At 42.3% G+C, this 12,185-nt stretch overlaps 1 protein-coding gene across 7 annotated transcripts in view; it reads right to left on the minus strand.

Moving 5' to 3' along the window:
- Nucleotides 1-4,816: 4,816 nt before the first annotated feature.
- The window catches only part of MBP (myelin basic protein), a 461,835-nt gene continuing 454,466 nt past the window's right edge, over nt 4,817-12,185 (minus strand). For all 7 annotated transcript variants that reach the window (XM_033934384.1, XM_033934382.1, XM_033934381.1 and 4 more), the window contains one exon: nt 4,817-6,757. In XM_033934384.1, coding sequence (XP_033790275.1) covers nt 6,710-6,757 — 48 coding nt within the window. In that variant the 3' untranslated portion in view covers nt 4,817-6,709. The remainder of the gene's footprint in view (nt 6,758-12,185) is intronic.

Consider the following 12,185-nt stretch of genomic DNA (forward strand, 5'->3'; position numbering starts at 1 on the left):
TATCTTGTAATTTCATCATTCGGGGGCTGATTACCTAACTGCATGTTCAGGTGGTTAACACACATTGTTTATCTCAGGGCCCATTTTCCCCTAATTTCGTAATCTTAGTGCTTAAAAGGGGAAGTTATCAAGCTGCATTAGGGCTTTAAGTCCTTCTATTTGCACCTTAAAGTGACTTAAAGGGCCCTAAACTAGTCCAACTTAATTTCCTGAGAGATATTTGTCATGGATTACATAGTAATGAGATGCAAAACATGAAAATACACCACAAGTCATGTTGAGGCCAATAAATCAAGGTAAAATAATCCCAGCTTTTTGATGTGGTTATTTTGCTGTTTGAGAGGGAGTCTTTGGGCAGGAGCAATACCCACTCACTCCTGCCCAGTTTGGAGCTGGTTACAAAATGGTGTTTCTTCTATACTTCATGTAGGAAACATGACTTATAGTGGAAGTCACCATTTTGTGGCTAGCACCAGACTGTGTAGGAACGATTGTATCCAAAGATCACCCTCCCCCCCTCCCGGACCATCAGTGTTCTAAAAGTTAGCCATTTGAGAGGGCTAGGGCTACCTTAGAAATAAGGGTAGGAGTAGTGGAGATTGAGGGGGGTAAGAGGATAGGTAGAGCTTGAAAGGAGGGCTTCAATTGGGGTGGACTCAGCTCTGTCTGCCCAGGAGCATCAAGCCGTAACTTTGTGGCCCAATGCAACTAAGTCACTGGAATAATGTTTGTGAGGTATTTTGCAAGCAGCAGCATTTCTTTAGAATGGAATTCATCAGCCTATGGGACTGAGATACCACATCACTGAATCTTGTGGTAAATCAAGATGCGATAAAAAGTAATTTTTTTTTACCACACCTTGATAACTCCCCCCCCCTCTCCCAATGTTAGTGCCATTTGGGTAATATGGGGACAATACTCAGAACAATTAAAGCAGGCCAGAGAGGGGAATGGTCAGCGAGGCCATGGGGAGGAGTCAGCGATTATGTGGGTGCTGGCGATATTCAGCTGAGGCCCACATAAGATAAGTGGATGAATTTAGGACAGCTCCAAAGCTGTCCTAAATTCACCCATTTATCTTATACAGTCTTTGGCTGAATATTTTTTGTTGAAGTAAAAATAATTCCCTGATTTCACACCTCCCCCCCCAAAAATATCCCCTTTGCTCTCCCCTTTCCTGACTCCCTGAACATGCCCTCACCTGGCCTCCCGTCTCAGATCACAACAAGCCCCCCTGAAGATACCCCCACATCCCACTGCCTAGATATGTCCCCATGGGTCTACCTAAGTACCTGGTGATCCAGTGGGGAGTTGTTGAGGACAGGAGCACAGCCCCCTCACTCCTGCCTCTTGCCATGGCTATGCAAAATGGTTTCCATGACCGCTGGCAGCAGCTCAAGTTACTTCTTCTACAAGCTGCAGTGAGATGTCATAGCAGCCATTTTGAAGAGCCAAGCAAAGAGGCAGGAGTGAGGAAACCATTTTCTGACCCCTAATGACCTCCTGCTGGACTACCAGGTACTTAGGTATTCTCGAGGGCATCTATCTAGATAGTGGCATGTGAGAGGCTTCTTTGGGGGCCTTGTTGTGGCTTGAGGGGGGAGGGCTGGGTGTATGTTCAGCAGGGGAGAGAGCAAGGAGGACATGGGGGGGGGATCAGGGAAATTTTTTTTAATAGTTTATTTTTGGCTAGCCCGATGTTTATATGTGGCCAGCCCGATATTCAGACAGGGCTGCATAATTCTTATGTATCCTCAGCTGAATATTTACTGTGCCACATAAGCTCAGGGCAGCCAGACCACCCATAATTATCCAGTGATATGGCCTAGCACTGAATATCAGTGGCTAATCTGGCCAGTGATGAGGACTTTCTTAAGAGAACAAAATAAGAAAAAACAACAGAACCTTTCTTAAGAGATCTGATTCCACAGGTGACCCTTGAGGGGAGGAATGCTGGCCTAGTGCCTAACTCTCAGTAAACCTGGTTCTAAAAGGGAGATTGTAGAGGATCTGCATTAAAGATAGTTTTCAGGGCAACCTGTGAACTGCATATATAATTTGCATAAATTTGCTTGAGGAGAGAGCTGTTGATAAAAAGGCTTCTTTGGATTGGTTTAGGACCTTTTTGAGACTTGGGGAGTAGCAAGTGGGAGAGAGGCCTAGAAAAACATTTGTCAGGCCAAGCACACCATACTTCATGGGGGGGGGGGGGTAAATCCTCTCACCCCTAACCTAAAAGTGTTCCTTGAGAAGAAACCTCTGGGTGGTTTGAAGTTCTTTGAAATTGAACTCTGAGGGCTTTCTTAAGAGATCAGATGCCATAGGTGATTCTTGAGGAGAGGAATGCTGGCCTAGTGCCTAACTCAGTAAGAGAGAGGTTGTAGAAGATCTGCATTAAAGATAGTTTTCACAGCAACCTGTGAACTGCATATATAAAGTGTTTTAAAACATGCTGATTGCCACCAGCTGAATATTGGGGAGGGGGGTATGATTATAGAATATTAGCACTTATGTACTTGAATGTAACATTCGTGTCCATAAATGCTAAGCAGTATTCTTCAAACTTAACGTGCAACCCATATAGCGTTGAACTGGAAGGGAGTATATATGTAGGTAGAGCATGGGCAGAATGAAATATAAAATTAAAGAAAAGATGAGAAACCAACAATCTCAAATTCAAACTCTTCAAACACTGTCTCAGGTTTTATACTACTGTACATACCAGAATCAAATTTTTTCTTGTTTTCTACTAGTTATCTTTCAATTTGAATTTTCTACCATTTATCTTTCTTTTAAAATTTATATTGTTGCTATTGGAAGGAAAAAAAATCTACAAACCCAACCCATCAACAACAGCAGTTATATGGCTCTTTCTGGTAATCACCTCATCAGCATTTAAAAAAAAAACCCTTTAAACCACTGTAGCGCAAAATTAATGATATGACCTTATTGTGCTCCAAAAAGTGGTCACTGATGGTGGCCAGTGTTTCACTGTAGTGCTGCATCAGGGTGTTAAAGGACCATTTTACAATATTGCACTCCTGAATCTGTGTGCTCAAAATAGTGCTCAAATCAGGGTTAGGCTTGAGCTCAAAGTGGGTGGGCATGAGAACTCAGTCCCTTCCCCAACATCTCTTCCTTCCCCAGGTGATTAAGGGGAGTTACTTAACGCCACTCTCTTGATCCCCCCCCCCCCCTTCACTATCTTTAAATCTTTTAGGTCTTCACTGGCAGCTCATCCACCTTGCTCAAGCCAGCTCCAAACTTTCCCTCTGCCACAGCTTCCTGGTCCCACAACAGGAAGGTGCATCAGTGGTAAAGCTCGGGTGGAATGAGCAGAGCGAATGTGTTTCTGCATGCTATCGGTAAAGAGCTAAAGCAGTGGTTCTCAACCCTGTCCTAGAGGACCACTAGACCATTCGGGTTTTCAGGATAGCCCTAATGAATATGCCTGGAGAAGATTTACATGCCTGACACCTCTATTATATGCAAATCTCTCTCATGCATATTCATTAGGGCTATCCCAAAAACCCGACTGGCCTGGTGGTCCTCCAGGACAGGGTTGGGAACCACTGAGCTAAAGGATAGAAAGGTACCCAAGGAGTGGAGTTAAGTGATCCCCCATCTCCTGGAGGAAGAAATGCCGGGAGTCTTTAGGCGGTGGGGCTTGGGGTCCTTGCCAGCCACATTGCTGATGTGTCACTGCTGGGTGGGCCTGTGCCCATCCAAGGCTATGCCACTGACTCAAGCAAGGGCCACCCATATGCCGTTATATTATTGGCACTCAGCAACCTGCATTTAGCACCCAAATTTGAGGAAACTATAAAATTTCCCTCTTTATACATTAACAGTGTTAGCACGTGGTGTTAGTAAATGGCTCTCCAAGTGGGGGGAAAAATTCTTGGATTGCTTCCTGCCACCCACTCAACAGTCAGTAATGATCAGAGCTATATCACTAAAAAAGTTTTCAGTATGATTTAGACATATAGACAGGGCAATTCTATAACTTGGCATGTGCAGTTATATGTACAGTATCTTGCATGCCTTAATCAGCACTTACATATGCAAATGCACTATCAGGGCTGTCCAAGTCCGGTCTTTGAGATTTGCATACCATGAAGGCAGTGCAGGCAAATCTCTCTCAATCATATTCATTGTGGATATCCTGAAAACCTGGCCTACCCGTAGATCTCGAGGACCGGACTTAGGCAGCCCTGCACTACATGCTATTCTATAAGGGAGTGTGTGAGTGCTAAGGTAGGCATACACAGGGGGTGGAACACGGCCAGGACAAGGGTATGTCTCCCACATACAAATACACCTTATAGAGTTATCTAAGTTGTGTGTGTTGCTTAGGGTACTTACGCATACCAGCTTACGACAGCCGTAGATGGTGTAACTAGACATATCCGAAAGCAGTGGTCTTCCCTAATTTTTAAGTGGGGGACACTTTGGATCCAAATAAACTGAAAGAAAGCAACTAAATATCTTCCCACATGAGGCCTCAACACTCCCCCCCCCCTCACTTTCTGTTGTGAGCTTGCGTAGAGAGGCAAAGCATAGCAGAAAAAAAAGCCAGAATGATAATGAGGGCTGTCCTAGAGGTTTCTACGGGCCGCCACGGGCCCCCCGGGCCTTGCACTGAAGAACACTGCCTAAATCTAGGTGCATCAATGTTGGCTTAAGCTAGTATGCTCTAATGAAATCTTGCCACCAAAATGGAGTTATAGCATTGGCGCTCAGCATCGAGGCCTCTTAATTTAAGGTACTAAGTAATAGAATGGCTCCCAAAGGCACAGACCAGTCAATAAAACAGTTTCATTAAAAGATTATTTTATTTTGACAATGTTTTAAAAGCTTTATTTTACACTTTTCAGAACAATAATCATTTAAGTGAATTTCACTACTACAATGCAGAGTTTACACTCAAGTAAAGCTACTTATAGAAAAATACCTAGCCCATCACAAAGATCAAAGATGATAACAGATCTGTGTGAAAAAATAAGGAGATTATCTTTCTCCGCTGTTTAGTATCGTTTCTCTGTTTTTCGACTCCCTCTCATCGTTCCTCGCTGCAAGTTAGTAAACACTGCATTCAGTTTACATTTTAGCCATGAAATGTAATGGAGCTAAGGGGCTGATTTACTCGGGATTCACTCCTGTTCTTGGGGAAGGGGGAAGGGCAAGAGTTTGTAAATCAGTCCCTAAACACATTAGTGCCAAAATGGGGACCTTTAAAAATGTTGTGCTTATCAAAAAATATATATACTAAAAACTCAAACGAGCCATAAAACAAAGAACAGGATCAGTGGACGAGGGTAATTTTAAAATGCATATGTTCCTAAGTTTATTTGAGTTACAAAACAGTGCAATTCAGAAGAGCCTTTTTTTCTATCATATGGTTCTCTGACCATAAGCTTATATTTTAGTAAGTCTACGAATTATCTAACTAAATCATTAGTTTCCATTTTCTTCTCTAAGACAAGCATGAGACAACAGTTAAATGCCCACAAGAGAATATCACTCGCTTATTTGTATGAGTTTCACATCAATACAGCTACTTGCTTGAATCTTCTCGGAGGACTAGCTGGCTGCTTTGCGGTCTCTTATGTGTTAGACACTGCTGTGCTGAAATTGGAAATAATCACACATGCTAAATTGTAAAACGTGAGGCTATCTAAAAATCTCATTACCTATTAAACAGGTTTATTTTATTAGATACGAGATGTTTGTTTTACTGCTGAAAGAATGCAATTGCAGCTGCCTCCTGGTGGAGTACTTGCTTTATTCAGCAATCACATACAGTATAAGATGGATCCCCGACTGGTTTGTTACTTGGGCTCACCCTTTTTACTCCCAACTAGTTTAATATCCACTCTCTCTCACTTACTCTCGCCATCTGTAAACGTGCCTCTCCCTTGCAGAAATGGAGTCTTCCGGCAGACTTGCTGCATGCATTACTCCTTCAAGGGCTCTTAACGGTTTGGGTTCTGGCTGTGCTCTACAATTTATCTTCCAGTATGTTCTGTCACTAAAATGATAGTTGTACTCACTTTTCTTTCACATACCTAGTGTTCCGTCAAGTTATTAAAATCCCCAACGGCTGCCTATTTCACCTGAACTCATATTTTTAAAAAAAGAAAATCAATAGTCATGCCATGTGAGAGAGAGAGGATGTTACTGAAGAGTGAAAAAATATTTTAAAAAAATTACAAAATACAAAAAGAAGCTTCTTTAAATAATATTTGTAAACTCTGCTCGTCACTTCCATGCTGATGTTTCTGTAATCCCTGAATAGCCAGGAACAATTAGCTATGATATAAAACTTAGGAATTGTTTTTTGGTTTAAAATTATCAGGGAAATTGGAAAACTAACATGGCTGCCCTTAAAGGCTATTTCTTTGGCAAAGAATAGTAAAATGTTGCTGGAATGAAAACTAATATGAGAGATTTTCATAACTGTTTTAAAAATTATTTTAAAAATAGACAGCTGACAAACCTACTTTGCATTGTTCTGTCTGTCCTGCCACTTTTGTCAGGGATGGCCAATGTAATTTGGTATGATGTGACTGTATGCACAACTACACGGATATTAGGTAATAGACTGTATTTCTACCTAAATCAGTTATGCAAGTATTCATATTATTTTATTAATATCAATAAGGCAGGTTATAGTCAGAAGCAGAATCCATGATGCCTGGCAGGCGTCTTAAATTCGGCGTTTAGCAGGGGAAGCAGATCGACTATCTCTTCCTCTCTGTGAAAAGAGAGAAATTAAAGTTATCAGAACACATCCTTAATGGTGAACATATAGATATATGTATTCATATAGATATCTGTATTTATATATTTTTTTCATATATCTATATCCATCTCTCTGTCTATAGCAGTATCTCACAAACTTTTTCAAGCTTCGGAACACTAAACTCAGGGCCTTTTTACTAAACCAGATTAATCACTAATGCATTAAAGTGTTTCCTGGTCCAGTAATTTACTTGTCAGTACGTGTTAATTGTGCTCAATTTATATTTTTGGAAATTTTTTTGGGGGGAGGGGGAAAGAGAGAAGATGTCATGGGTAGGAAAAGGGCATGGAACCATTATCCAGCTAGCACATTCACTTAAGCATGTGCTAACTGGATACCACAGGTTTAACCCAGGAACACAATGCACCTTCTATATCAGAGGTGGTACGATATGCTCCACTCTTAATATTTTGTAGATCTTGTGTGTTAATGGAAAAATCTGCACAAGAGCTGGAAAAAGAAAAAGGAACCTGTGTTTTTGGTCTGCATTACAATGGGGCTTAGTGCACAGGGAAAGTCCCACATTAAAACATGCTGCTGAGATTTACCATCAAAGAAATAACAGGAAAACTGATAGATGAGGCTTGAGTGCCTCAAACTCTTCCTCTTTGAGCGGATTAAAAGAGACTGAAATCAAAGGTTAATTACTTGTCACCCTTGGATGAATTTTCAGCTCCGTCTCCATATAAATTGTGGACTAACTATACTTTGTAATATAATATTTACCTGACATTTATATGATTTGGAACAGTGATTTTCTTTGCATTTCATTTTTTCCTATTTCTGACTGATGAGAATGTAAAAAATTATAAAATTAATAAATAAAGAATTTAACCCCCCCCCCAAAAAAAAAAACAACATCCTAAGCATATTTCTTAACATAATTTAGGAAAAGGCCCCTTAATTTTCAGAAATGTTTTCATTTTTTGCTAATATTTGGAGAACAATTTTGTAACAGGGCACTCAGATTAAGGGGTCCTTTCACTAAGGCCAACAATTACTGCTAAATGCCACATGACATAATTTGTTAGCATGCACTAAATTTGTAAGTGTACCTTAGTAAAAGGATCCCTATGTAAGCAGGAAGTTGCCTATGTTTATCCTATTTTACAAAGACACATTTACACTTATGCGACTTTAACTACCCCCCAAATCCCCCCACCCTTCCCACACACACAAAAAAAAAAAACGCTAGCACAAGTCCTGAAGAATGCATGCCTAGAGTAAGGAGAATCACACATCCAATATTTGGCAAATATCTTTCTCTATTTATATTCCGTTTTAATACTGCAAGCACTTTAAAGCTAAGTTATATATTAAGTTATTTATGACTACTAAAAGCACTTTAAATAACAAAGAAATAGATTTGAGTGGTAGGCAGGGGGATAAGACCAATGAGGAGGCTAGCTACACTGAAATTCTGTACTTTCAACAGATTTATTCTGTACAGAAGTAGCCACTGAGGTCATATCCCATAACCAGAATATGAGACTGTATGAAGAGAAATGAAAACTGACATTTGAAAGGATTAACAATATGATTTTCAAGTAAATCATAATATATCAGAAGACTTTGGAAGATCGTTGATGCTAAAGAAACTCCTTGATAATATATAATGAGGATATAGTAAATAGATGGTAGAGTAAGGGGAAGACATTATCCTGGCTTGAGAGCAGGTTACATGTTCACATGACGAGTATGTGAATACATGTGTAGATTAGTAGATTTCATAATTAATGCCCATACGTTGCAACTCTGCCTTTGTTCCACCTAGACTGCAATCCCAGCAATGCCTAGAGCAGTGGTTCCCAAATTATGCACTGCAGTGAGTTCACAGGGGAGCTACGACATAAACCCCCTCCAACATTGTGGCTGTCTGGTGGGGTTGCCCAAGCCCCACCAGGTGAGGAGGTCCACTATTCGAAGCCCAAGCTCTATGCTGCCTCAGCATGCTTCATATTACTGATATGGCACTTCTACATATGCTCACTTCATGTTGAACAGAGCATGCATGGGAGTGCCGGCACTGGTGGTTGAAGCATGTTCCTGATTTTTTGTTGCTTAAACATTATGAAGCTCAGGCCTCAGGCAGCAGACCTCTCCACCCCATCCAGATCTGGCAGCCATGATTGAGGCACAGATTGTAGAAGTCTGCTCAGCCTCGTATTCCCAACTCCTAGAATTGCTGCTGAAACCTCACTCCAGTAATCGGCCCAGCCCCGGCTATATTACCCAATTAATGGAGCTTCCACCTAAGCACCACTACGTTTGTATTGATTCCATTTCTATCCATACAGGATTCTACACATTTTTAACTTCTGTTAGTGGGTTTGTCTCCATCACCTCATGCAGGAGGACATTCCAGATATTTACCATCAGCTTTCAGAACTGAACACAATACTCCAAGTGGGGGCTTACTATTGAGTTGTACAGGGGCTTCAAAATCTCCTTTATTCTGCTAGTTATACCCTTTTTTATATAGCCCAGCATCATTCTGGCCATGGCCACTGCCATGTCACGTTGTTTTGCCACCTTGCGATCCTCAGACACCATCACCCCAAGGTCCCTCTCCTCTCTTATACATCTCTGCACTTCTTCACATTGAATTTTAACTGCTAGACTTAGACCATTCTTTCAATTTTTGGAAATCCCTTATCATGGATTCTACTCCCTCCAGGAAGTCCACTTTGTGACAAGATAAAAACATAAGAATAGCCTTACTGGGTCATACCAATGGTCCATCAAGCCCAGTAGCCCATTCTCATGGTGGCCTATCCAGGTCCCTAATACCTGACCAAAACCCAAGGAGTAGCAACATTCCATGCTACTGATCCAGGGCAAGCAATGGCTTCCCCCATGTCTTTCTCAATAACAGACTATGGACTTTTCCTCCAGGAACTTGTCCAAACCTTTCTTAAAACCAGCTTATAATGAAACTATTTTTTAGCAATTTGCTGCTTGCTTTCATTATTTATTTTGATTTTGCTACAATGAATTATCATATTCACATAATTCCTCAGGTGCAGTTCTTATTGCCAGCAGACAGAGTACCTAGAATATAGGGCTAGATGGGCTGTCCTGACACGAGATGCCCTCCACATATGTTTAAATGTTTTCAGTTTCCTGCTTTATTGTATATATTCGTGGACACTAATGTCTGGCAAACATAAGGAAGTTCTTCTTCACCCAGAGAGTGGTAGAGAACTAGAATGCTCTTCTGGAGTCTGTTATAAGGGAAAACACCCTCCAGGGATTCTAGACAAGTTCCTGCTGAACCAGAACGAACGCAGGTAGGGCTAGTCTCAGTTAGGGCACAGGTCTTTGACCTGAAGCCGCTGCATGAGCGGACTGCTGGGTACGATGGACCACTGGTCTGGCCCAGCAGCAGCAATTCTTACGTTCTTATCACTATGGTATGCATTAACCTTTTCACACTACCTCAGAGGCCAGCCCTTTTCTTCCCATTTTAGATTTATTGGGTAGTTCAAATATATTTTGAGATAAGTCCTGAGCAAACCGAGTTACAAAGCTGCTCTGAGGTAGTAACAATCTGCTTCAGTTATCTGAAATCTTTAAATAAGCTAATAGCGTGCCCTAAGGCTATTCTCTCTCTTTAGCAGAAAACACTACATGTACAAGTTCAGCTATAAAAAAATAATTCACATATGGTGCCCTGCATAACATATACCGATAAAAATATAATATATTCATTAAGCTGAACGCTGCTGTTGCGTGTCCTGAGAAGTTACAGTTTGGTCTACATTTAGCCCATTAAACCATTCACAAAGTTCTGTCTGTATTTTTGGCTAGAGGAGAAGACTGAAAAGTAAACTGACTAAAAAGGTACAAATGCATTTCTGGGTCATCATGTACTGGAGATCAAATAAATTGAAAATCCATCAAAAACTATATTATACCTAGGTCAGAGGGAATGTGAATTGGCCGCACCATATGAAGGAAACAGAAACCTAAGGTCGCTGGAGAAAAATGAACTGACATTTTTTCCAGTCTGCTCTCGCTACCCACTAGAATTGGATTTCTTTGCAGGTTGTAATGTCTTCCATGGGACAACATAAGAATCATATAAGACCTGCAGAATGACACGGGGACAAAGTTTTCCACGTCTCCGCAGGAACTCAGTTTCCCCGTCCCTTCTCTGCGAGTTTTGTCACTGTCCCTGCCCCATTCCTATAAGTTCTGCCTTAACTGCACAAGCCTCGAATACTTATGATTTTAGTGTTTAAGGCTTGGCAGATGAGGACAGAGTTTGCCAGAATGGGGCAGGGAGTGGAAAAAAACTCGCTGGGACATGACGGAAAAATGAGTTCCCGCGGGGATGGGGGAAAAATTGTCCCCGTGTCATCTATAATAATAAAACCCTAGCCATGCATGCGCACTTGAAATGCCGTGCCTCTGCGCCTCCGCATGCGCAGTAGAGGAACCGCCGAGCAGGGAAGCATTTCAGCGCAGTGGCAGCAGTCCTGACCCACCAGCCCCCCATTCCTTACCCAAAACAGCAGTGGCAGCGATGTAAACAGGCTGTTCGCGGCAAGCCCTGGCAGGAAGAGGAAAGGCCCTGTCGGGGCTGGCCACGAACAGCCTGTTTACAGCGCTGCCACTGCTGCTTTGGGTAAGGGTTGGGGGGTTGGTGGGTCAGGACTGTTGCCGCTGCTACTGCTTTAGAGCACAGAGGGAGGGAGGAGGAGTTGGTAGGTCAGGACCACTGCTGCCGCCTCAGGTAAGTAATGGGAGTCCAGGAGGGCAGACCTATGGGGGCGGTGGAACAGGTATGTGTGTGTGTGGAGGGTCCACCAGGGTAAAGGGCTGGGGAGGGGCAGCCTGCCCAAAGATCCAGTGCAGTGGCCAGGGAAGAGGTAGGTGAAGGATGGGGGGTTGAATTGGTGTAGGCTCTGGTGTTGGGGTGCAGTTGGGTGAAGAGGGTAAAAGTAATGGGGAGAGGGAGAGTTGCAGTACTGTGGGTAGGGGGAGGGGCAGGGGAGAGATGAGAGAGAAATTGGTCCTGGGGTGGGGTACACAAGAAAGGGTAAAAAAAGGAAGAGAAGGGGGGGTGGAATATAGGGATAGGAAGAATGGCCTTGGAGGCAATGGAAGGAAGGATAGATAAGAATGGAGTTGGGACTGAAAGGGTGATAAATGCAGTGGAGGATCAATGAGAGCCAAAAGGGTACAGAGGACTATGGAAATGGTGATGGATAGCGTCGGGAGCCAATAGAAGAAAGAAAGACATAAAGACAGACAGGGGGCAGGGAGAGAGAAAGAAAGAAAGATAGATAGACAGGGCAGGGAGAGAGACAGAAAGAAAGAAATACAGGGGGAGGGAGAGAGACAGAAAGAAAGGAAGAAATTCTACACATCTATT

This window comes from Geotrypetes seraphini, chromosome 2 (genome assembly GCF_902459505.1).
Source record: "Geotrypetes seraphini chromosome 2, aGeoSer1.1, whole genome shotgun sequence".
Classification (NCBI taxonomy): Eukaryota; Metazoa; Chordata; class Amphibia; order Gymnophiona; family Dermophiidae; genus Geotrypetes; species Geotrypetes seraphini.